General features: G+C 41.4%; 1 protein-coding gene across 8 annotated transcripts in view; it reads left to right on the forward strand.

Annotated features, from left to right (window-relative positions):
• KCNMA1 (potassium calcium-activated channel subfamily M alpha 1) overlaps positions 1–26446 on the forward strand; it is a 544144-nt gene that overhangs the window by 428715 nt on the left and 88983 nt on the right. For 2 of the 8 annotated variants that reach the window (XM_077930638.1, XM_028729135.2), the window contains exon 19: positions 2796–2969. The exons of the other annotated variants lie outside the window; for them this stretch is intronic. In XM_077930638.1, the coding sequence (XP_077786764.1) occupies positions 2796–2969 (174 nt within the window). The remainder of the gene's footprint in view (positions 1–2795; positions 2970–26446) is intronic. 8 annotated transcript variants of the gene reach the window in all.

The raw sequence follows: 26446 nt of genomic DNA on the forward strand, positions 1-26446 counted from the left end.
CTAGATGTCCTCATAGATCTACTTTTTGTTACCATTGGTGATGTAAAAGCCAGGCAGAGGAGTGGCAGCAGTTGGATAGACAATGGTAACAAAAACCAGGTAATCAGCAGAGAAGACCTTTATCCCTGTTTGCTTTGCTTGTCAAAGTGAAAATATTGTTTAGTGGACAGATACCTTCTACCGAGGGTATATGATTGAAACTGGTTGGCTTTTGTAGAATTTTTAGAGGTGCTCCAAGTACCATGACACCAAAATTAATGAAGTTGTACAGAAGAGTCTCCTGTCTTTCTGCTGATTGCCATATTTAATTAACATTTATGGTGGTTTAATGGGAAACAGTATGTGTCTGGCTGTACCAGCTTTAATCACTCCATCATGTCTTTAATCTGCTCAGCAACCATTATTCCTAATACTCCATCTTGTTATATGTTTGCGGGTGTATTTAAAAATATTTATTTTCCTCTTCTATTTGGTATGAATGCAAAATGACTGTGTAACAGGAATGAAGAGTAATAAGCATGTTGCCTTATAAACTGTGCTGCTCTGATATGTGATTGCTCATATGATGATTGATTAAAACCTTCATAGCAAGTCCTTTTGAGAAGTTTGCTATCAGATTTGAGACTGTTTCCTGCATGTTAACAGAATGTATTATAAAATGATGCATGGTCTCCAGAATAATTGATATTAATAATTAAAAACAGTCCCTGAAATGCATTGGGTCTTGAAATGTGCCTTGCACCAGTTCCATTATTGAACAGAAGAATACAAATTATTGTTGAAGAAAATGGTTCTTAAATATTTTCCTCTTCTGTACCCTCCCTCCCCCAGTGTCTTATTCTATTATTGCATTTTGACAAAATACAACTTAGATGGAAATGAAAACCAGGGACTGTTACTAACCAATATCAAAACATTATACAACTGGCAGTTACTTGGGTTTTGCTACAGCATTTGATTAGTAGAAGCTTCTTCAAAGCAGCTGTATATTATGCATGGAAGAACTTTCATTTTTCTTTCACCAAATCAGTGCATTTCAGACCAGATCTTAATTTTCCTTTAAACAAGAAGAAAAAGCCAAATATGGTTATGTTTTGGGGTTTTTTTAATGTAGGAATATTTGGACAAACATAATCTTTGTTGAATGAAGAAATGTTTTCCCTCTTTTTCCTGAATAACCCTTAAATGAGTTATGGAGATGCAAAGAAAAGATGGGGAAAACTGATAAGTTGTCCCGAATAATTTTTAGTAGTCTAAACTGTTACCTATCAAAAGCTGTAGTGGAATTCCAGCTTTCTCCTAAAAATCAAGTTCTGGGGAATGATGTATGGTGTGCTGACCGAGCCTGATGTTGCATGTTGACATATTCAAACAGCTGCAAGATAACTCAAAGAGAATGCTAAGAACACATGCCACAGGAAATGCAAGCAAAGTTTTAGAGGAACAGAATCACTGCTGAAGAGATCACTCATCCATCTCCCTCGATCCCTGTTTTCCCACAACCATGACGTTACCCCTTGCTTGTCAGATATACTGTGTATGGCAAGTCATAGAGGCCTTAGAATAGGACTTGACCCATTTTGGGAGATTACTATCCTCCTTTCTCAGTTTAAAAACAACAGCAAACCCCAAGTAAATGGCAAATGTTTTAAATTAACATGGGAATTGTGACTGCTTATTTGTAAGGTTACAAGCCTTTTTTAAAAAAAAAAAAAGTTTGGGTGCCCATTTGCTCTTACGGGTTGTGCTTTTTGACTACCAGCGACATGCTTCAATGTCACTAAAATTAAATTAGTTCATGCTAAGCCATTGCCAATAAAATATGGCCCAGTGCAACATGAGAAACAATTATAAGATGTCCTTTGGTTTCACCTTCATGTGTTATTTGTGAATGAAGTCACGTTAGTAGAATTGAACAAATTGGGCTTTCTCAAAGACAGCGCACTTGAAGCACTGAAACCTGAAACCGTTCCAAGTTGAAGAACTGTCAATTTGCATTGAGCTTCATCAGCCTCACTGAAAAAGGGGGAAATCATTGACTTTATGACATTTGATGGCTTTTCAAATTTATTTCTTGTGGTGGCTACAATACTGAAATCTTGCAATAGATACAGAAGAGAAAATATGATGATGATGATGATGATGATGATGATGATGATTGGTTCAACATGTTCCAGTGGACCCATATTTAGTGCACTCTGGTGATGCCTTACATGTGAACTGCCCTTAATGTTGATCTTAGAACCACAGAATTGTAGAATTGGAGGGCACCCTGGGTGTCATCTAGTCCAACCCCCTGCAATGCAGGAATCCCAGCTAGTAGCAGCATCTTTTGCAATGGACGTAATTTGGTATTTTGTCAAATTGGTTTTATATCCTCTGAGGTGCGTGCTCAATGAAGCCAACAAACCCAAATTTAGCTTAAGAAGCAATGGCTTTGCACTATTCACCTTTTCACTTTAAAAATTACAGTGGCAACAAGGGTGCGAGGGAAAGCCTTTACACGTTTCTGCCTCTCTTTGGTGGTTCCTATTACCCCCATGCAAAAAAAAAAGGGTCTTTGTCTTGTGTCACCCCCTAGACAGAACAGAAAGAATCACTTATCTTTCCTTTACATTTGACGTACAACCACAGTGCTATTAATAATCAGAATGATTATATCCCTGGGTCAAGACTGCCATAAACTAAGGCCTGTATCTTAAATCCCTTAAATGACCTTCCAGCTGCATTGTTATATTTAACCTTTCCATTAACTTGCTACTCTTCCTCTCCTCCCATCCAACCCATGGTTATAGCCAAGATGTCCATCTACAAGAGAATCAAACTGGCATGTTGTTTTGATTGCGGACGCTCTGAGCGTGACTGCTCTTGCATGTCAGGCAGTGTGCATAGTAACATGGACACCCTTGAGAGAGCCTTCCCACTTTCTTCTGTCTCTGTTAATGATTGCTCCACCAGTTTACGTGCCTGTAAGTTTTAACACCAGCACATGCTGTTCCATGTCTGTGGTGTCTGTGGTATCATCCCCGTCCTGTGTCGTACATTGTGGTTTTATTGTTTTGGCTTTCTCCCCTCCCCTCTTCCTTTTCTTGTCCCTTTTTTTTTTAAATACCGTGAGTCAGCACGTTTCCTCCCCCCCCCCCCTTATAACTACTTTAATTTATACAGATCTATATTTATATATTCTTCAATGTACTTCATTAAAAGAAACAATATTTTGTGTAATTGTTGCTCTCCCTTCCTCTTGTGAGCTTTTCAGGGAAATGCATCTTGGCAACAGTGTAGTTTCGTGACATTTTGTTTCTGATTCATACACACAGTATAATGGTGGTTAAATGCTTTCTTAATGGCTGTGGTAGACATGCTATGCTCTGAACTAGGCATAGGGACAATGGCTTAGGGAACAAATGCTGTAGCTATTTTGGGCAGATTTGGAACAGTTTGCAGTATGTGTAGCATGCAACCTGTTTAGCATCAAAGGTGTACCTTTGGAGATCTGCAAATGACCCATCTTTTGTCTGAACTAACATAATTTGATTATCATTTAGCACTGCCGGTATCAGTTCATGGTTGGTGGGTGTTTCACAAACTGTTTGCTCTGTATAACTTATCTAATTACATGTTTTGATCTGGTGGTCCATGCAAGCCTTTGAGGGTAACACTTGAGTAGCCAGTGAAACATATTGGGGACAGGTAACCAGCACTGAGAACTGAAAAGTCAGTAAACTTTAGAGTAGAAATAGCAAACTCCTGGAGTTACAGTATTCCATACATAGTGTACTAACTTCTCCCATGCTTCTCCCATGAGTTGCTAGGTGCTGCCTTACTCTGAATCAGACCACTGATCCATGTAAACCAGTATTGTCTACTCAGATTGGCAATAGGTCTCCAAAGTCTTGGCTACTACTTTCCCATGCTGTCTACCTGAAATCCATTAACTGGAGATGCCCATGATTGACCTGACAGCCTTCTGCTTGGCTCTGCCTCCACCTTGGCCTACCAGCTTTGCCTAATACCTACTTCTAGCCCATCTAGGGATCAGTATTTTGAAATAAAAATGACTCATCCAAAATGGCACAGGTCAAAGCTCAATCTTTCTGGTGTACACCCAAAAGATATATATGTCTGAAGGAACCCTGCCCTGGAGGAACTTGCAGGTTCCAAGGCAAGGGCTTTAATGATGGCTTGATGTCAATGGGCTAGATCCAGAGTAAATTGACTTTAGGTGCCATTGAAATCCATAAAGCAGATTACTCATGACTTTAAGTCCCATTGATTTAACCAACTTAATCTACCTTGAACCCAGTCTCCCCCTAATACCCACCTAGCACTTCTTGTATCCGTTGTACTTACCAGTCATTACTGAATTGTGGCTAGCACATCATTGGAGTATCCACAACAACTAGATTTACCCATATATATTTTTTCATAGTAGCATCTGCAAGCAAAAAAGAAACTATAACTTGGAAGTGTGGTGCAACTTTCTATTTTTTACTGCTGCCTTTAGAAGGGAAGGAGCATTAAGGTTTGGGCCGCATAACCTAATCAGCCCCCCAAAAAACAAACCCAAACACGCTGCATGTGATATCATCGACACCTCCCAAAGTACAGCTTTTGAAAAATGCATTAGCCACATATTGCATTCAATCATAAAAGTGATGTTGATGGCTTAGAAGGTCTCTAGTTCCTCTGCTTCCCTCTCTTACTTTCAACCCGTCATTCACACTGTCACACAAAAACAAGGTTTCATTCTTCTCTCTGTGTGTGAGATCGCCCACCTTTGCTGGTTCATAATAAGAAACAAGCATCAATACCAGTCCATGCCCTTTGTAAACCAATGCTAGTTTATTAGCTGATGTTGTCCCCGATTGTAATATCTGCATCTCCATACACCCACACCCACACACCCTTGAAATCCTATTGGCAAGGCTTCAATAGAAATCAGCATTTTCCTTCCAGTGAGGAGAGGTCAGACAATGCCCATTTTGACAAGAGCTGGTTAGCTCAAAGAACAGTGGTGAGAGTTGGCTTTTCATTAAATATGAGCAGATGTGAAATGTAGAGTGCTTGACAATTAGAAATGGCAGCAGTAAGGCCCTGGAATCAAAGTGAGGTCAGATTGGCGGATCAGATTACCTCCCTTACATTCTTCAGTTGTTCGGGAAATCATTTTGAATTAGTGTCAGCAAAACCTTGATCGGTTTTGCCCTTTGTCTTTCATGCTAGCACTGTATTGTTTCCCAAGACACTCATTAAAGGTCATTATACTATTACAGGGCTGGCTTTGGTCACAGCCTCCCCCTCTCCCCATTGAGTCAGTGTGTGCTCCTAAGATGGCTTAATGTGCTTTTCATTTCTCCCTTTTTCTCTCTCCCACCAATCTCTCTCCCGGCTTTTCATTTTAAAGAGAAACAATCGTGCAATAATAATAATAAACAGGGGAGGGGGGACTGGTGAAAGAAATCCTTAAAGAAAAAGTGGCTACCACAGTATTTTGGTCACAATCCTGTGGGAAATTCTTCCATGTAATGAATGGAAACTGCAAAACCTTTACTCCTCCGCAGCCCCCATCCATTTTAATTTATCTGGCAAAGGAGAACTTCTTGCTAGACTGTGCCCTGTGAAAACATCTATTTTACACATCCATTTAAACTTGCAGTGTTGTGAATTGCCTACCCTCCTGTAGCTAAAGGCAGGGGCCTTGCAATATCTTTCTTTGCAGTAGCTGAAAGGTTCACTCAGTGACTCACAACACTATTCAAAATAGTGACTTTCCCCCCAGGGAAAAAATAGAAAGAGTCAAAGAGGTGTACTGGGTGCTTACCCAATGGAATTTTTTTACCCGTGCACCCTTTGCAAAACCCACCAGTTTCGAAAGAGATTTTCCATGTAGAATGGAAAGCTACCGCGAGAAGAAGAAAAATTCCAAAGCTCTTTTAGGTGGGCAGGACTAATTGTAGTGTTCTTCAGATCAAGGGCACTATGGTTATGCAGCACGGATTAAAATGGGCTTGCTAAACAAACAAATGGGGAAGCAGTTCCTTCATTCTGCTTATCTCTGCTTCACCACCACCATAACCAGCATCCCCACACTGCTGCTTCTCCCACCCCCACCCCCGGCAGTCTCTGTAGTTACAATCAGACAAATCACTTATCTGCAAGGCTCAGTATCCTTTCTCCAGTAGTGGTAAAAGTTAGATGCTTCAGCAAGTTGCAACCACAGACTGTGCCAAACTCTTCTCTCTCTCTCTGATTATGGGGAACTGTGTTACATGCTCCTTGTAAAAACTAGTGGATATGACCTCTGTGATGGTTTATGCCCATCACTACCATTTCTGGGAGGTTGCTGATGATACCATGGGAACTCTCTCTGCCTGCCAGCCACCAATATGATGTCACAGTGAACACTATGACCTCAGTGGATGTCCTGCTTGCATGGAGCATAAAACTATCTACTACACCAGTTTAAAGACAGGATGCCTCTTAATAATGACTGCCGGGGAATATGAGATGGAGAGTGCTATTCTGTTCCTGTCCTGCTTACGAGTTTTTCTTAGGCATCTGAAGAGCCACTGTGAGAACAGACTACTGTGCTAGATGGGCCTTTGGTCTGATCTAGAAGGGCTTCTTTTATGTCACATGGACATTAGTTTTTGCCATCATAATGCTCTCCTGCTTTGAATCTCTGTGTAGGTAAGGCATTGGGAATGTTCTGATATTAGTATTGGTGACTGGGTTGTCCAAATAGCTGTTGTGGAAATGGGATAAATTGGATAGAGAGAAAAGAAGGCTACGTCTGAATTGAGAGGCAAGTAGAGGGTTTTGGGGAGCAATCGTAGCTCATGAACTTATTGGCTGACTTTACAAGTGGGTTGAAAGAATTACTGAGATAGCATACATGAGATTGCACTGTACCAATGTTAAAAGTATTATTTTTGTGAATGTTTAACCTTTGAAGCACAGGATGAGTTGGATAGGGAAACTATTTCTTAAACTATTTCCTCTGCTGCACATGACTTTCAGTAGCTGCAACGGAACAGAAATAAGTTGCAAAGAAATAATATAATTTAAATTTGTCCTTATTTACTTTTTTTTAAAAAATGTCACTGTTAGAGTATATCCTTTTCAGCATCCTGTGAACCTGTAGTTATTAGTATCTTGGGGTGGGGTATGGCACCAATGGAAGAAGCAAGGAACCAAGGTTTCTTTGAGAAACTGGAACGTAAGAAAACCCTGCAAAGAAAAATGAGATGATTTCAAGCCCTGCAGGAAAATCTTATTAGGGCTACACAAGAGATTGCAATCAGGCAGCTGTGTTTTCCTAACCCAAATTTTTATGAAACAAGCAAACTGGTCTCTGTTGGAGAGCATTAAGCATTACTTTGGCCTGACATTCTCTTAACGAGACTAATATAAAAAGACAATTAAATCAAGGGCAGAGTGACACAATAAAAAAAATGTATTAATTCAAGCCCACAGAGATGAGAAATCACACACTATATGTGTCACAAATATCTGACCTTTGTAAAGAAAGCCAGTGTGGTGTACAAAGGATGGTCTAATGGCCTCATCCACAGATTTGCTAAACTAGAAAATAGAAGCTTGGGGAGAGGAATGTCAGCTGTTTCGTTGCTTGCAGAGCAGGGTATTATACCAGCATCGTTAGGACATTTTCAGTATATTATACAGCATGGACCAAATTAGGAGCCATACCTTGCTTGCCCTGTTTGGTCCACGGGCTGGAACATCCCCACTCCTGCTGTATAGGAAACTCTTAATGAATATAGATGCTTAGGTTGCTTTCTTCCAAAAAACACAAAAGGTTTCCTTCCTCTACTGTGGCATTCTATTCTATTCCATTAGCGATCACTAATCAAGTCAAGGGGTTTCATCTGCCTTGTAGCACAGCCCTACCTGTGTGTACTTGAAAGTAAAATCCAATGAGCTCCATGGGTCTTACTCCCAAGTAAAAAACACATTGGGCATGTGGTCTTCAGGATTTTGTTTGTCTTTGCCATACAAACCTCTTCTAAAGTATTTCATCGGCATGGGCAATGAAGAAACAAAAAGCGGAAAGTGAGGGGCTATATTTATGTGAGTGGACTCTCTCTGGAGAAGAACTTCCAGGAACGAAAGCCTCTCGCAATGATAATAATAATAATTTATTATTTGTACCCCACCCATCTGGCTGGGTTTCCCCAGCCACTCTGGGCGGCTTCCAACAAAGATTAAAAATACATTAAAATGTACATTAAAATGGAATAAGGATTGTTGTAGACGACCTGCCTTTCATTCTTTTCTCCTCTTTGTGATGTTTGATGATAATCCTGAATGCCCAAATAACAAGTTTCAACTATGGTAGTTTTCAAGCCTTCCCGTCGCAATTATCTAATGTACAGTTCTTACATGTTGCGAACTCCATGTATTTAAAGGGATACTTTCATCAGGGGTATACTTCGGTAATCTTTCGTAATATGATGTCCTGTTTGAGGCCACAATTTGGTGCCTCCAAATGGATATTCTCAATTATGTGGGCTCTCGGCTCAGTGCCCTGTGCAGCAGAACTGCCCGCACCGCTCTAAATCCGCCGCTGCTTTCAGTATACTTTGTGTAAAGGGAAAAAAAAAAAACAGGCAAACGGGAAGGTATGTGAATAATACACCCTTCCAATAATGCAAAAGCTTGACTTGGGTAGGAACACCAGTGGGATTTTGCTTTTGTCTGAGACCCACATGTTGCTTTATTAGTTAACCCCATGACCTGACTGTCATCCCTCTTCAAATTCTTGTGTTGTTATAATCCCAGTACAAACTGCTGGCAGTGTGATGGACCACCCACAAGGCTCCAGCAACCCAGTGGCGGATGCTTTATCCACTATTTAGGAATCACTGGCTTCACTATAAATGCCATGCTGTAGATAGAATAATGAACAAGAAGTCATTGCTTCAGAATGAATTACTGTCAATACTTTATAGTATGCCAACTATGCGATCACTTAGCAGCGCTCCTGCAATATTAAAAATATTATTATTATTAGTAGTAGTAGTAGTAGTAGTAATATAAATATTTTTGTTAACTTTATGTTAAATGTGTATTCTGTAGTTGACCTCCTTTGTAATGTTTTATTTTGAAATCTTTAAGATAATATTTTAGTTTTCTGTTAATTATGTTGCTTTGACTATACTCTATATCTGACTTTCTTCAGATTGTTTTATTGATTTAATATGCTGTAAACCGCTTTGAGGTTTTTCTTAAAAATATAAAGCGGTATAGAAATTAAATAAATAAACAACATATGAAGTCCCTGCCCAGAACAATGTGCAGTCTGACTAGCAGCAATACTCATTGCTTTTAGCAAGTTTTTTCCTAGCAATAGAGTTTGTGTGTTTGGGGAAAGAAAAGTTATTTATGTTACTTATATCTTTACATTCCTTGTCTGTCTTAACAAATGAGGAGGTAGAACAGTGGCATACAAATAGCTAAGTATTGTGGACTCCCTGTTTTTTAAAAGCCAAGCCATGGACCCCTTACTTCTGCAAATGTGATACCTCCGTGGTAATGTTTGTTATGTGAATGGTGCCACCCAGGGATTTTTCTTTTCCAGCCAGAACTTGCTGGAACTCAGTTCTGGCACCTCTCAGGTGGGCGTCATTGCCATGAGAACAAGGGAGGCGTTCCTGGTGAGTTACGACACCTCTTTCCCCCCCAGAAAAATAGCACTGGTGCCACCGTACCCTCCAGTATGTCCCAGCACAAAACCGGAACACACATCTTCCAGACCACGGTTCCATGCAAGTCACATGACCCACATGAGAGCACAGTGCCCAAAAACAAGATGTCCCTGACAGCTAAGGGATATGTGCCATAGATCCACGGGTGTGCTACACAGACCCCCGGGGTCCACGGACCACTAACTAGGGACCACTGAGGTAGAGAATTGGAACCTTTGCTGGACATTTTAATTGCTAGGTGAAGGGTGGGGAACCTGTAGTCCTCCAAATTCTGTTGGACTGCAATTCCAACTAGCCCCATTAGTTTGGCTATTAGCCAAAGATGCTGTGACTTGCCAGTCAACATCTGTAGGTCCACAGACTTCTCATCCCTGTCTTCAATTGCTCTGCTTAAGACCGACCATATACAAACTGGTGTTTTTTTCTTGCCACAATCATTTTTTCATTCGCATTCCCCCCGTAAAATATTGATTTCAAAGTCTATTAGTATGTGTAGTTTTATATTTAGGTCTTTAACATGGATATTTCAGTGGATTGTTGTGCTTGCTTGAGGATGATATAGATTTGAAGGATTGACAGCTGGAGAAATACAAAGAGTGTGTAGCAGGGAAAGGGGGTAGACTCTCCCATTCAAAGCCGGTTGCTGCAATAGAAGAACAAACGCAAGACAGCCTGACTAGTTTATTATAAATAGCTAGAATGTATGAAATAGATGGGTTTTGTTGTGCAGTGCAGTGGGTTAGCTCAGATGCTCATTGTTGGGGTTGGTGCAAAGGAATTTGTTTGGTGATGTCCTCAACCCTTTGAATATTACATGTACCAGCTTCTGTGCAGGCACCAGATGCTCCCAAGTTTAGCAGCAAATATTTCCGAAGAGTTAGATGGAAAAGGTGGGGAGCACGGAAGAGGCAGAGAGAAGTCTTTTTGAGAAATCGCTTCGGGCCTCTACTTTGGGTAGTGTTTCTTACCAGGGTCACAGGAAAGTGACTAGTGAATGGATTGCCTTGATGGGGACAGGCTAGGGGAAGAAAAGCTGTCTCCAGCCTGTGGAGCGGGTTTCAGAGAGGGCCTTATGAAAGGTGACATGGAAATTATGTTTGCATTTTTATTTCCTGAGTGTGGCTGGTTGTCATGAAACTCACCCTGACAGTTTCTTACCACCAGGCAACAGATTCTCCCTGTTACCTCCTCGGTGTAGGACAGATGCTAGCCAGTTAGCTCTCCGTCTCTCCTTCTCCTGAGCTATCTCAAGCGACAGATGCCAGGACTAGCTCAGTTTCCTCTTGAACGTTTCTGTCGTAGCCCTGCCTTGAGCCCAAATCCTGACCTTTACTTATATGAAATAAAGTACTTATGAACAAGCAAAGCCTTGATCCAGAGCAGGCTTAGAGCAAATGTCAAGCCAGACTTCTGCCTCCTTCTTCCACCTGCATTAGGGAGCCCAGATTAGACCTTAGAGTAGAGCGTTGGACTGCCTTAGGCTTTACAGGTCTGGAGAGACATAACTTATTAACAAAGAGCTATTAAATTTTTATCCATTTTTACAACACAATATAAATGCTTCCTATGAATCTACATTGTGTTCATTATCATTTAAAATGTTAATTAAGTCAAAGTTACATTTAATTTAGTCCTAAATGTGCCTTTGGGAGGAAGCGTTTAGAAACAGCTGCAGGATTGAGAAAGTACATCAAGTGTTCTGGGAAGTTCCCTGCACCAATTTCAGGACAGATTATCCCATCCCACCACCCCACCCGCTTCCTTCCAATCCTAAATTGAATGCTGTTTGGTGTCTGAAGCTAATTTGTAGCAATGCGATTGGGCACTGCTTCAAATTAGTGTCATACCAATAACTCCAGGGTTATTAACTCTTAGGAGAATACGGAAAGAGTAATGCACAAAAGAAGAGCTAAAGTGCTCATTCAAATTCTGACAACTGTTTGAAAAGGGGATGCAGTCACGTTCTAAAACGGCTTGCATTCTGCATTTTACAGAGGAGCTTCCCAGGCTGAGATTCCCATAGCACTAGGTTTCTTGATAGGGTCCAGTGCATGAGTGTCTGCATAGACAGCAGTGGTATAGAAATGTTTGTGGTAGATTCAGAGCTCAAGATGTCACAGGAATTGGATATCTGAATCAACTTTGTGGGTTAGCAGCAAGGAGGAGCCTGAGGCCCTCAAGAAGCTGTTGGACTCCAATTCCCATCAGCCCCAGCCACTATAGCCATTAGCCAGGGATGATGGGAGTTGGAGTCCAGCAACATCTGGCAGGCCACAGGCTTCTCACCCCTGCTTTATAGTTAAAAGCTGCTTCTTTATATAGAACTGTTTCTCTGTGTATTGTTTGCCTTGTCTGAACCCTTTACTCCTCTAGAGGAAATGGCAAAAGATGATTTCCATATATTTCCATTCTGGAAGAAAGTTTTACTCTCAGGGTTATTGCTGGGAAACTCAGTTTGAAGAAAACAAACGGCAAATCCTATTTAATTTCCAACAACTTTTAATCTCTAGTTTTAATATAAGCCACAAAAGAGGGGTGCATGGGGGGGGTGGAATAAGGGAGATGGAACTGCCACATAAAATCTTAGAAATCATACAGCATCTCTGGGCTTTGTTGTGCAATTTTACTTGCTTGCTCTTGCGTAAAAGACATTGGTTGCATTAGATGTCACTGTCTCCACGGTGTGCACAGCATTATCCTTATTTTTCTAAACTCAAATTGCTTCGCATTGTCACTGCAGCACAGCAAAGCATTTTCCCATCACTGCCTGTGTGGTAGCACAGCTGCTCAGGGATTTTAGTACCAGTCAGAACTGAACAGCAACTTTGTCTTCCGTCAGAAATTCAAGAAAAGGGCTGTTGTTGTTGTTTTAAATAAAACTGTTGCTTCTAGGCAGTGATATAACTACAGGTTGTAAGAAACTTGGAGCTGCTATTAAAAAATGCCAGCCCCAGAGCAAGTTCCCCTTTCAATTGCAGTGGCCCACCTTGCCCCATGCTCTCTGGCCGCCGTGTTTTATGGTTCTCTGCCCTCAGTTGTATCAGAGTAAATCTGCAACATTCCCCTCTTTTAGCAAATGTACTGCTTATCACTGAGTTTAGATACTCTCACAACTTAGTTGCTGCATTGTCAAATCAAGTTTGTTTCGTTTTCGTTCCAGATGTATGGATGCTTTTACAGAGTTCATTACAAAGCCCCTCCATTTCAATGGGAGTGTGTCTTCGCATGCAGGGAAAGTCCCTATCTCACTGAGGGCTTGAGACCCATCGGCTACACTCACCTGCTTTAGCCAGCCAGTCAAAGCCATTCCCAGGGTGTAGCATTCTGGGAACCACAGGGGAGAGTTGAGTGTAGGGTGGCGTCCAAAGGTAGAGGCAGTACACCTCTGAAGAAGAGACACTCGTGAGCATTGAGTGAACGAGGACTGTTGCTTAATGTGCAGCTTGTGGGCTTACTGGAAGTTGATCACTGTTGGGAACGGAATACTGGGCAAGGAAATGAAATAGGCAGAAGGTAAAGGTAAAGGTACCCCTGCCCGTACAGGCCAGTCTTGACAGACTCTAGGGTTGTGCGCCCATCTCACTTAAGAGGCCGGGGGCCAGCGCTGTCCGCAGACACTTCCGGGTCACGTGGCCAGCGTGACAAAGCTGCATCTGGCAAGCCAGCGCAGCACACGGAAACGCCGTTTACCTTCCCGCTTGTAAGCGGTCCCTATTTATCTACTGGCACTTGGGGGTGCTTTTGAACTGCTAGGTGGGCAGGCGCTGGGACCGAGCAACGGGAGCGCACCCCGCCGCGGGGATTCGAACCGCCAACCTTTTGATCGGCAAGCCCTAGGCGCTGAGGCTTTTACCCACAGCGCCACCCGTGTCCCCACGTACAGGCAGAAGGTACTCTGGCTCTATTGACGGATCTCTTGAGCGATTTGCAGTTGATTATCAAGCATTTTGACTCCCAGTTGTTTAGCAAAAACAGCAACCAAAAGACCCACTCTCTGCTATAAATTATGATGCTGAAATGGAGGAAGCCTGGGGTAACCATGAGTTGGAGTTTGCATGGGTATTCAGCTCTGTTCAGCTCTGGTGCTCAAAACAAAACCCTGGACTTTGAATTCTCTCATTCTAAGTGAATGTCTTTAGCACCAGGTGCGAAGTAGAAGTCTGCCCACAGAGGTGGTTCTAGGGTAATGCTACTGGTTCAGCCACACTGCAGGCTGTTGAAAGGAAAGCCTCACAAAAATGTTGTCGAATGGAACATGAAAAGCAGTGGGGCACCAAATCTTAGCATCACACAGGGTGTCGCTGAAATTTGAGAGCCCAAAGTCTGCCCCTGCTGCCTGCTGTTGACTACATGGTCCTTTGTTGCTATCCAAGTATGCTGTTCTAATATTTTCAAAATTCATGCCGTAGTTAAGCTAACAAACAGACAATATGTGACATCAGGTGTGGGACAGGTAAATATGTGACTGCCAAAGAACAACCAGGAGCTTAAAATGTGTGCCTGGTTGTCCCTTGGCAAGCTGTCCTTTGAGGCTACCTGTTTGAAGGTGCAATTTGGATTTATACTCTACCTGCAAATGGGCATTTTTCCTCTGCATGCCGACTTTGCAGATAGCTTTGCTTGTTGGCAGAGGAAACATGTTTGTAGGCATTGTTTTGAAGCCAAAAAAGTGTCTGCAAATGGACTTCAAAGGGGCTTGCTGCTGTCAGTGCCAATCAGCATGCCTTCAAATGGGCTTGCTGTCAGCCCTGATCAGCTGATCATTGCTGACAGCAAGCCCCTCTGAAATTGTCACTAGACATCAGAATGACGTCACATGATTGACAGGTGGATATGATGGCCCTGCCCACCTCTCTGATTGGTCTGCAGGGTCAGGTTGGGAAGAGTCCATTTCCCGACTCCTGCCGTATACGCTGTGGTTTTAAGGTAATCAAGTCAATCTGCTAGCGAGTGATAGCATTAGCAAAACCTTTCAACAGGCATCCCAAACCCATTGCACGGAATCGAGGCAAAAACATATTTCATGCAGATCTTATGGATTTCTCTTTCTTCATAAGCTTTGAATGTTGACTGATTTTATTAGTAATTGCCTTTTGGGGTGTGTTTTTTGCCTCTGCAATCCCCCCCCCCCCTGAGATTCCTTCTTTTGAGACGGGTCAATAGAAAGCATCACAAGTTTTGCAAAGATAGCTTGAGGAATTGCCTGAGAACCCCTTCAGGCTTTTAGTCAGCCCCCAGGCTTACGTCTCACATGTCCCTCCAGAGACTGTCCATTGCCTTAACATTTTATCCAGGAGGAATTCAGAAGTCTCTTAGCATATACTGCACAGTAGGGGAGGTGGCGGGGGGGGGGGTGTTGTTCCTTTTCGTATCTTCGGTAAACAAGCCAGCTGTTTTTGCTGTCATTGTTCTCCTGTACCTCCGTTTCAAAGAACAAATAAATTAGTTGGAGCTAGATGACCCAACATATGATCACATGAAATTAAAATTCTTTTAAAAGAAGGCTCAAGACGAACCTGTATATCCTTCAGGATAAATCAAAGTATACTAACAATTCATCCAATAAACCCCCAATGCAGCACAATCCAGTATTTGCCTCGTAGTTTCTGTAGAGGGAGTGCCCATTATGTTCCATGCATACCCGTAATAACCAGACTTTGTACTTCAACTCATTTGAAGAATGAAGTTTTAGGTGATTGTTCTGACTTAGGTGTTCGTTTGTTTGTTTGTTTTAAAAAAAGAGGGAGGGAGGGAGGAATCATTTCCATAAGTTTTAAAGCACATCATCACATTTCACAGATATATGTGAAATGACACTCTCCTTCCTTCATGTCACAATCATAAGTAGTCTGCTGCTACCCTCTGGAGCCATTCTTGCGTTATCGGTGTAATATTTTTGTTAGCGATTGAATCAGTGGAAACGTATAGCAACCGTTTGTTATTTCGCAGAAGTGCCTTGATCCTATTTTGTTTTTATATGGAAAAATGACCTGGGCTGCATACATCCATCCTTTAGAGTACTTTTTCTGTTAGAGATCAAATCGCCGTTGTAAGTATCACTGCCATTAGTTATCACTGCTAGATTTCTTAGCTTACAGTTTATTTTCCACTCATGAAATTGCCAGTCTGGGCTCCCCCATAACAATCAATTCTAGCCAAAGTACTATGTACTTTGGTGGATGTTTTAGAATATATTCTTTATGGAAGAGCTCTCTCTCTCTCTCTCTTTTGCAAATGTAATCAGATTTAGCTATCACATACCCATAGCTCCATTTTATTGTGTTACTTTGCCTTTTCTCTCTTGCCGTCATTTACCAAAAATGATAGGCCACACATGTTCTGCTACTCTATATTGCTGAAATATGCTTCAGTTCTGCCTTCCTCTATTGCCACTTTTTACTATTATTTTACAGATTTAATCTTCAGTATTTATAACTGGGGTTATTTGTTGCATTAATACATTCACTGACAAATCTGGAGTTGGTGGGTTTATTTAGAAGAAAATGGAACTGCGTTGCACCGAAGCCTGTAATGGTGTATGTCAGGAATCAATATAAATATAGAGAGAAGATGGATCCCAATGTTTCATCACACTGTAGTGTCAAACCAAGAAATGTAACTGGGACAATGATAAGGAGATGAAGGAGTGAGGCTGTGCAGGTAGTGGGGTGGTTGAGTTGTCAATGAATTTAATGGGATATAAAGGAAAAGCCTGCATTCTGGGACACAGTTGAATGTGGGCAAATCCTGGCCTTCAGGTGTTGGAGGTGCAGTGTGTTTCTGTAAAATGCAAGCCATCTCTTCTGACTTCCTCCTTCCACCATCTTGTAATCATGAAAAAGAAATGTTCATATTTCCGGAGGCCTCTGTGTCATGAACAGGAGTGGGGTTTACAGTTCTGTATCTGCTGGTCTTTTGACAGTGCTGATGTAACTCAAACTTGGACCGCTGCAGTTCGGCTTTGGTTAACCTTATATGACCTCGGCCCGATTGGGTGGTTTGTGAGAATAACATTATTGTTTTCTATCCTCCTGACAGCTGTAATGGATATCAACACCTACAGTACTGCTACAGTTATTCAGTGCCCATCGTCAAGTAGCCATTTGCATGCCCCCAGAGGTATTGTAATTGGTCTGTCTTGTAGTATCACATTAATTTTGATGTGCCCCTTTCTTCTTTCTCTCTCTATATTTTTAGGAATTCAGTGAGGCTTGTGTTTGCAGCTGAACAAAGCATATTGTTTTGCTGTTTTTTAAAAGTTTATGCAATTATTGATCTTCAATTGTGTTGTTGGCTCTAACCGTTTTTGGAATTTTTGTTTTGTTTTTGGTGTTGCTGAGGAGCAATGTGTCTGTATAGTTCTACTTTAAACATTGCAATGCTGTGTTCTTCTTCCGTTGACCTTTAGTAGCATAGTGTAATAGTAAAGTGCGACCCAGCCTATAACTGATAATGCTGGGGCCACCACATAACATGGTTATTTGTGGTATAGATAGTATTTTACTTTCCATCTGCCATGCACCTAATCGTGATACTTTTTGTCCCAGGGCATATACTCCTAAGCAACACTGATTGCATAAATTAGTGAGGTATTTCATTGATAGGAATCCCCCAGTGCTTTTTCTTAGAAAAAGAGGCGCCAGAGCTCACCATGAACTTTTTCCTTGTTCTCTTAAAATGCTCATTGTGCCCACCTGAGAGGTGCTAGAACTGAGCTCTGGCTGGGGGGAAAAAAAGCTCTGAGATTACTTCACATACCTCTGAGAGACGTTTTGGAGTATAGAGTATAGTTTTTCCTTTAAACTGTATTTGCCTGTGTATTTACTGTATAATCTATTAGTACTATTAAGCATGGCCTTCTATCCCCTACCCCACCATGTAATATAGAGCTATATTGGTAGGGAGACAGGATGAGAAATCTAACAATGAATCTAAGCATCTTTACCTCGCTAAAGCACAGTTCAAGGGAATACACATTTTAGCACATCAGATCAGACCCTAACTCCAAAACAATTACCTCCCCAAACCCCAGAGTATCACTGATATAATGGCCTGGGTTCAAAAGCATTGTTGTTAAGTGTGTTAAATATTGCTGATACTCGCAAGAAACCTGACTGACTTGCGCAGTTGGAAAAATGAGTGAAGAATATTGCAGAGTTTGCAATAAAGCTCAATTAATGTGAAATTCCCCACCATCTCTCTACTCAGGAGGAGCTGTATTTAATTTCAGTATCCAATCCAATGGCATCTATAATTGCAAGCTTTTACTGAAACGGGATAATTCATTTATCTACTTGTTTGCATGCTTAATTGTTGTGACTTCCAGTCTTTCCATACCAGTATTGGGTTTCGGAGCTATTAAGATTTCCTTCCTTTCGTGGAAGACGTAACTGAGGTAATGGAGTAAGCTATGTTTTCTGTGTTTGAAAGCTGTTAATGAAAGTCCTATCATTAATGGTGGCCAAGAAATGTGCCTGTTTTAGGGTATATTTCATGAAAGAAGTTAAGGGGAAGGTAAAGAAAAAAGATTGTAGGGGTAGCTTCAGACTACTAGATAATACCAGCAGATGGTGCTGCCACCTTAAGAATCAAACAGAGAGAGATAGAGAGAAGAATTACTTTTTTTCCAATTAAAACACATTTGAAAACTTAGACATGCCTATCACTTGTCTAAATGTACATACAAGCACATAAATATTTATATTATGCCACATGTAAGCGAATCTTGGGCTGAGCCAAAAATGGCCATTTTTTCACTGAAACTCTCCTCAGTATGAAAACTGCCCCCGTCTGTGAGTTTTGAGGGGTGTGTGTGCTGAAGTATTAATCCATTCAGAGTGAGGGTAGGAAGCATTGCCCACAGTCTGAATTGCCTTCATGGTGCCGCCGCGCAGCTAAATGGAGCACATTCAATATGTGATTTGCTCATTAGTTACAATCACTATACAGCAGGCTTCCTCAACCTCAGCCCTCCATATGTTTTTGCCCTACAACTCCCATGATCCCTAGCTAGCAGGACCAGTGGTCAGGGGTGATAGGAATTGTAGTCTCAAAACATCTGGAGGGCCGAGGTTGAGGAAGCCTGCTGTACAGTGTCTTACATAGAGTTGCCCCTGAAACTTAACAGAGTCAGGGGGTCATCCTTTGGCAGGAAGCCAAAAGAGCTATGCTAAAGGGAAACAAATATTTCAGAGGGTTGTGTGCTCTGAACTGGCAACTTTTACCTTTTCCTTACCCTGCATAAACTTTTAAAGGATGTATGAATATAATTTATATATTAAGATTTGTAGGTGAAAATTGCCAGATCCGCTGAACCTCAATGGCCAGTAACAACCAACAACAGCCTGTATTTCACACCAGTGCTTGCTTTAGAGATGGGCTAACTTCATTGTCCCCACTCTGTAAATAATCCAAACCCTCCAGATTTGTCTACAGTACATCAAAAACTTTTTGCTAAACCAGTGTGCTGATGCTAGCTGATAATATCCTTGGGAGCTGACTATAGCATCCATTGTCAGAATCCATTTTGTGCATGGTGGGCTGGGCTTTTGAGTGGTTTGCCTCATTTGCTTGTGCGAATCAGCTTTTTTTTCCCTTTCAAGTTCTGAATTGTTTTCACATATAAAATTGCAAAACATAAATAGCAAGGACATATCCCCACCCCCTGATAAACTGCTTATCCATCATAGTTTTTGTTTGTAATTCAATTGATCAACAATCACTGTTGGATTCACAAACTGTAGGGCAGGCTTCCTCAACCTTGGCCCTCCAGATATTTTTTGGCCTACAACTCCCATGATCCCTTGCTATCAGGACCAGTGGTCAGGGATGATGGGAATTGTAATCTCAAAACATCTGGAGGGTCGAGGTTGAGGAAGCCTGCTTTAGGGTTTTGTTTTTAATTGCTAACCTACTCCATACTGCTGGCTCAAGTCAGAACGTCACACAGCCAAATGTGTTAGCATTTGTTTCAGTTCCCACACCCCCATTCCATAATCCTGTATTTTTAAAACAAAGAAACATATCAAATAGGTAATGTAACATGGGGTAGATGCTGTAATCTTCATTGTCAGTGCTTTTTCGGGGGGGGGGATGCAGGGGTACACATACCCCTAAACATTTTGTGAATCTAAGTTTGGCCTCATTGAGGGGCAGTATTTCAATATGAGTAGGAAAATGAGAGTACCCCTAAACATTTTTTTAGAACAAAAGCACTGATCATCATAATCATTAAAAAAACCCTGACCCTATCTCCTTAATTTTGGGTTCCAGGAGCCAACACATATATAAAGGAGAAGTGCATTGGTTCTTGAATGTGCTGAGGCAAACATCAATGCTACTTCACTGGAAGCTGCTTCAAATAAAGTACTTTAACAACACTTTTCAGAAGATGCTCAGACTTTGAGGAACATATGTGGGAAGAAATTCCCATAACCACCGGGGGGGGGGGGGGGATCATGGATACCTCTACTTATGGCACACAGATGACATATAATCTGGTCTTGGAGATCATGAAAGGATGCTGTGAATAGTGGCAAATGAAAAGTAGCAGAATTGGAAAAAGGGTATTAAAAGCCTAGATGCTCACCTGGGAAGAATAATAGAATCATAGAGTTGGAAGGGACTACGAGAGCCATCTAGTCCACCCCCTGCAATGCAGGAATATTTTTGCCCAATGTGGGGCTCAAACGCACGACCCTGAGATTAAAAGTCTCATGCTCTACCAACTGAGCTATCCCATAAAAGAGATGCAGGTTATTACATATCACACATTGTTCAACAAACCCATTCTTGATAGACAGCCACGGATTTCAGCCCATGTACCCTGTTTGGTGTACATATTTGCAAAGACCTGCTTACAGCATTCACATTTTACAGGTTTGGGTGTGCATCCAATAGGGCTTTTAAAAAAAATGTGTGAAGTGGCCCTTAGCTTTTTTAGCATAAAATTACACTCAATGCCAAAATAATAAAGAATGATTTTGCAAAGCTAAATAAATAAAGTCAGTAAGATATAGATTGCCCCCAAGAGCTGATACAGTAATATAATTGGATTGTCTCACAGGTCTTGATAACAGTGAATTTCTGGTAGCCTCATTTTCCTCCTAAAAAGATCCAGACATTTCATTACTGGTTTGAAATGAAAACTCAGTGGAGTTGTAGATTGAAACCCATAAGTGGCTCACACCCAATGTAACAGGGGCGGCCCATTCTGTTTTGCCGCCTGATGCAAAACAAGAAGGTGCCATCCCTGCCACTGAAGCATCATGTACTGGGGTTTGTGTGGCAGCAGCTTCTGGCGAGATCTTGTGAGCAATTGTGAGAGTTCCACAAGATCTTGCTGGAAGACACTGCTGCCACTTCTTCAGCGGCAGGCATAGGCGCCACCCCTCAGGATTCCACCACCTGAGACAGCTGCACCAGTCCACCTCATGCATGGGCCGGCCCTGCACTCTTAAGGTGGATTTTTCTGTTTCTTAGATTGTTGTTAAAGAGAGGGAGAAAGGCAGGGAGAAAGACAGAAAGCGATAAAAGAGAGCATGGGGAGAAAAAAGAAAGGCAGGCAGGTGTACATATTAAAAAATGAAAATCAATAGTGTGTGTCCTGTTTCAGGCAAGGATTAAAGGTAGCTCCCGAGTCTGAAAGGTTTAGAGGGGTACATCTTAAAATAGGCATCAAAAATTTGTCTGCATCTGTGGTCTCAATGCCTACTGGTATGTTCTCCCAGGCTAGTAGCACATCCTGCACAGTAAGTTAACTCCATTGTCCAGGGCAGAATTATTTCAGTCTCTGGTAGTAAGAAAGGAGTTTTGAGCTGGACTCTAGATTTATAGCTAAGTGCTATAGAGAAGTATCCACGTGTGTATTGCTGGACCCTTTCCCTCTCTACTAAATAACTTTAGTTTCCTGTCAAATACATTGTATACAATAAACAGAAGGCTTCTAAATCCAGGCGAACAGAACAATCACCAAGGGCCCTATTCTCTCTCTCCCTCTTCCCCCTCTTCCTTTTTTCTTTTTGGCAACAAGGTACTTGTATATATCTTCATTTATGCTCGCCCACATAAACTTGGTTAGGCTGGGCGAGCATAAATAGTTAACGACACCAGGTACAAGTAACTGGTGGATTGCAGGTGATTCCATTTTAAATATGATCCACCTGTGAGCTCCGCATTTTGAGCGTGTTGGAGGCTTCACTGACCTTAACGTGATTGATCGTTGTGCAGTCTATTTAGCCACAAAGGTGCAACCTCCATTAGTGTCTAGCAGACAACAGCAGCAGGACAGATCACTAGTACAGTTTGACAGAACTACATAATCGCAGCCCGTTCCCACTAATGCTTTTGGCGCTGCAACTCCTTGCTTCCATGTCTCCTGTAGCTGGTGTCAAAACCTTCTCTCAGGCAACAAGACAAAGGGCAGAGGATGTCTTTCTTAGCTATATATTAAGAGAAGGACACTTTGTGTCTCTCAGTTCAAAAAACCCAAATATGTAGGTGCAAATAATCTTAACCCTACAGCTTAGCCTGAGACTGTTAAGCTTTACGAATGAATAATAATAATAGCAATAATTTTATTATTAAATAAATACATTAAAGACAGGTTTGAAAACTTACATTTACAAAAGAATCTTGGAAAAGAGTCATGGTGCTATTCATTTAAAAAAAATCTATTTTAGATTAAGAAAAAATATTTGCCTGAATTTAAGGATATGACTTAGATATGCACTTAATGAGAAATACGGTATTGTTAAGTCTTATTGAAATGCTCTTGATGACCTTGGAAAGCCTTCATATATTTTCTCTGGGGAAATATATATTTTCTCCCAACATTGGCTGTGAATTTGTGTATGGTAGAGAACCTTAAGAAATGTAGCTAACCCTCTTGAAATACAGAATTGGGTATCTCAAATTCCACCCAAAAGACAAACCTTTCCATACTACAAGTTTAGAGAAGGGCAGAGAGGAAAATACTTTATAGTAGGCTTGTTAACTCCTTCTTGAGGGTCCCTGCTTCTAGTCATATTTGTGACCTTCAGATTTTCCTTCCTGTTAGACAATCAAGGAAAAAGTTTTTAACTGATTGCTATATAGATGCCTATTGAGAGATTGGAAACTCATTGTGGAATCAATTTTATTTTATTTTATTTTTTAGTTTACTGGTTGGTTTTTATGAAAGTATCTTGTGCTTTTGGGGAAATCAGGAATTGGATCTGATTTACGGCCCAGCTAAACTGTAGGGTGCACAGCAGTGCTTTCATTCCTCTAGGGCTGTTTTCATCCTTTGCCATCTGAAGAAGGGGGGAAAGGGTGTAATGAATTTAAAACATAGGGTAACTTAGGCTTTTTCCAAATCACTAAGTTTTCTCTTTATTTCACCCTTTAGAAGTAAGCACCCAGTCCTGCTCTTCCCTTCATAATAATTGCAGAATGAACTAATATGGCAACCCAGAATGCTTCTTTGTTGGTGACTGCACAAAGAACAGAACTGAAACTGAGCAGTAGAACAAACGAAAGTCCAATGGGTGGAGTCTAACTGGAGCTCATAATACGAAGTTCTAATATTTAACTTTTATGTTACTAGGCAGCCCCCCCCCCAGTAATTATAGGGTGATTGTGGTCATGGAAAGTCAAATAAAGTCCTGAGTGTGCAGATGTTTTTGGGCTCTTCCAAATGAGGCTGTTATTGCAGACCCTCCAGGTGTCCCTATTTTCCAGGAACACTCCTGGATTTACAGAAGCCATCTTAATTTCTGATTTGATCCCACAATGTCCTGTTTCCCTTAGGACATTCCTATTTGGAGAAATGTTGGAGGGTATGGTAGGATGTGCTTATTTTTATCAGAGAAATGTTGGAGGGTGTGTTACTGTAAACTTGCTCTGCCTTTGCTGCCTGAGGCAGTCAGCATATTCTGCCTAATAGTAGAGCTGGCCTTGTTCAAAACAACTTTCTGTTCCATTTTAATAGTACTAATGTGTGAGTGGGTGGATGGCTGTAGAATTTTCATCCACAGAATTTAATCATAACATTTTTATACCACGGCGGCATGGACATGTATGGATTGTCAAGCTGACAGAGAAAAATGCCCCCTGATATCTTTGAAAGCTTTCATTGGACAGTTTGCCAATAGCACTTTAATGACTTGAATAAACAGACAGTGATTCATAAACTAGGAAGTCAGCACTGTAGAAAGGCCTGAAAAGGCAAAATGAAGGAATCAGAGGACAAAAGTCCCAAAATATGCATGGTTCAATAAGGCCATAAAAGTGCCAGAGTGGAAATTGTGCTTGATTCTAATTTCCCACAAATTAGCAGTTAATGTTTAGTGTGGGCATATGTGAGTTAGAAAGCAGAGTGATGGCTGCATTCTTGAGCACCCAGATTTATGTCTCTACCTATAGGGGCATAATATGTAGGCCAATCCAACTATGCTGCAAAAATGTCATTCGTGTACATTTTCGGCAACCTGCAACTGATGCTCTGCTTCTGGCACCATCATTTCTGCATGTGCACAACTGTTTCTCACATTTTAGATCGTTTGCTGGAGTACTGGAGAAAGAGAATTTTGGCTGCTTAGTCCATGAGTAGGCAAACTAAGGCCTGGGGGCCGGATCCAGCCCAAATTGCCTTCTAAATCTGGCCCATGGACGGTCCGGGAATCAGCATGTTTTTACATGAGTAGAATGTGTCCTTTTACTTAAAATGCATCTCTGGGTTATTTGTGGGGCACAGGAATTCATTCTCTTTTCTCTCTCTCTCCAAAATATAGCCCGGCTCCCCACAAGGTCTGAGGGACAGTGAACCAGCCCCCTGCTGAAAACGTTTGCTGACCCCTGGCCTAGTCATTGATATAATGAACATTGTGGGGAAAAGGTCATTTTATTGTTTGTTTAACTGATTGCAACAGCCAACCCTGCGTATGAGCAGAAAGGTCTTCCTTCCCTTGGGGAAGAGCATCCAGGGTTTACAAGGACCTACCCCTGGAAGAGGGGCTGAAAAGGGAATAATGTGCAGCATTTGGGATCCTGATCAGGCTACTTCAGGTTTGAGGGTGCCCTCAACAAGGTGCTGCCAATAGGACCCCTATTAAGTTGGTGGAAACTATGGCTTTGGGCTTACCTGGTGGATATGTGCCACCATTTAAAATTTCCCACAGTGCCTGAGAGCACCACCTGAGGAAGCTCATGGTACTTATCAGTGCCCATGGGCTTTTCTAGGGCACAGACCCCCTAGAGGGGATTCTGGGGCTGATACCAGACCCAGCCCTGAGCCAGGAGTATACATTATGCTTTGCAAAATTTCAGCAGTGAGACACAAGATGGAGAAGCGAGGAATGAGGTGAGCCAGACATAGAAATGCAGCAAGAGAAAGTGGAACTGAGGCAGATTATGGCAATGAGAGATGAAGTTAGAGGCCTAAAGGCAAAATAAAAACTGACAAATTACTGTGACCAGATGGCATCTACCTCAACTCAAATGTGGCTAGAAATTAGCCAACGTAGCACCATTTTTTAAATTGGGGGTGGGGGAGGATCCTGGAAATTACAGACTGGTTAGCTTAATATTTATCACAGGAAAATTTGAGTATTGTTAAAGCTAAAATAACCAAGTATATGGAAGAACAAGCGTTACTGAAGTAGAGCCAGTATGGCTTCTGCAAGGGCAGGATCTCTCTCAGGAAGCAATTAGAGTTCTTTGACAGTGTCAACAAACATATAGACAGAAGTGATTGGGTTGACATTGTGTGCTTGGACTTTCAAAAATGTTTCAACAAATAATAATAATAATAATAAATTTTATTTATATCCCGCCCTCCCCAGCCGAAGCCGGGCTCAGGGCGGCTAACAACAGTCAAATAGTCAAACAGTCAAATCACCAGTACCTCACCAGTAAGCTTAGTAGTCAAGGAATGAGATTAGAGGTGAATCAGGAATTGGATAAGTTTCAGGAAGCGCAGAGCAGGAATAAATGGACAGATGAAGAAAGTGGAATCCCCCCAAAGATCAATATTGGGACATATGCATTTTTAATTTGACCATAAATGATCTACAGTTGGGAGTGAACAGTGAGGCGGCAAAGGTTCCTAATGATACTAAATTGCTCAGGACAATTAAAACAAAAAAGGGATTTTGAAGACCTCCAAAAGGACCTCTCCAAACTGAATGAATAGGTGGTCAATTGACAAGTGCAATTCAACGAAAAATAGTGTAAAGTGATGCATGTTGGGACATTTATTATTATTATTATCATTATCATTATTATTTTACATATACCCTCATGGGATCTGGTGACTGACCAGGAGCAAGACCTTGGGTGTCATACTGGATAGCTTGATGAAGTTGTTGGCCCAGTATGTGGCAGCTGTGAAAAGGGCAAATTCCATGTTAGGAATCCTTAGGAAAGGAGTTGACAATAAAACTGCCAATATAATAATGCTGTTCTGCAAAACTATGGTGCGACTGCATTTGGAATACTGTGTAAAGTTCTGGTCTCCTCACCTTGTTTTGCTTTCACAGATGTGACAGTATATTTTCAGACCTTCTGACATTTAAGTGCAACAACCAATGTTCCTAGTTTTTCTCATTAGGAAAAGAAATTCACAGATTCTTGCATTAATCCTAAACAAGTCTGCAAACCTTCCCTTTCATTCAAATTGACTGTTTTAGAGAATGAACACTTTATACCATGACCCTGTATTTCTGATAATCAATGAT

This window comes from Podarcis muralis, chromosome 6 (assembly GCF_964188315.1).
Source record: "Podarcis muralis chromosome 6, rPodMur119.hap1.1, whole genome shotgun sequence".
Lineage (NCBI taxonomy): Eukaryota > Metazoa > Chordata > Lepidosauria > Squamata > Lacertidae > Podarcis > Podarcis muralis.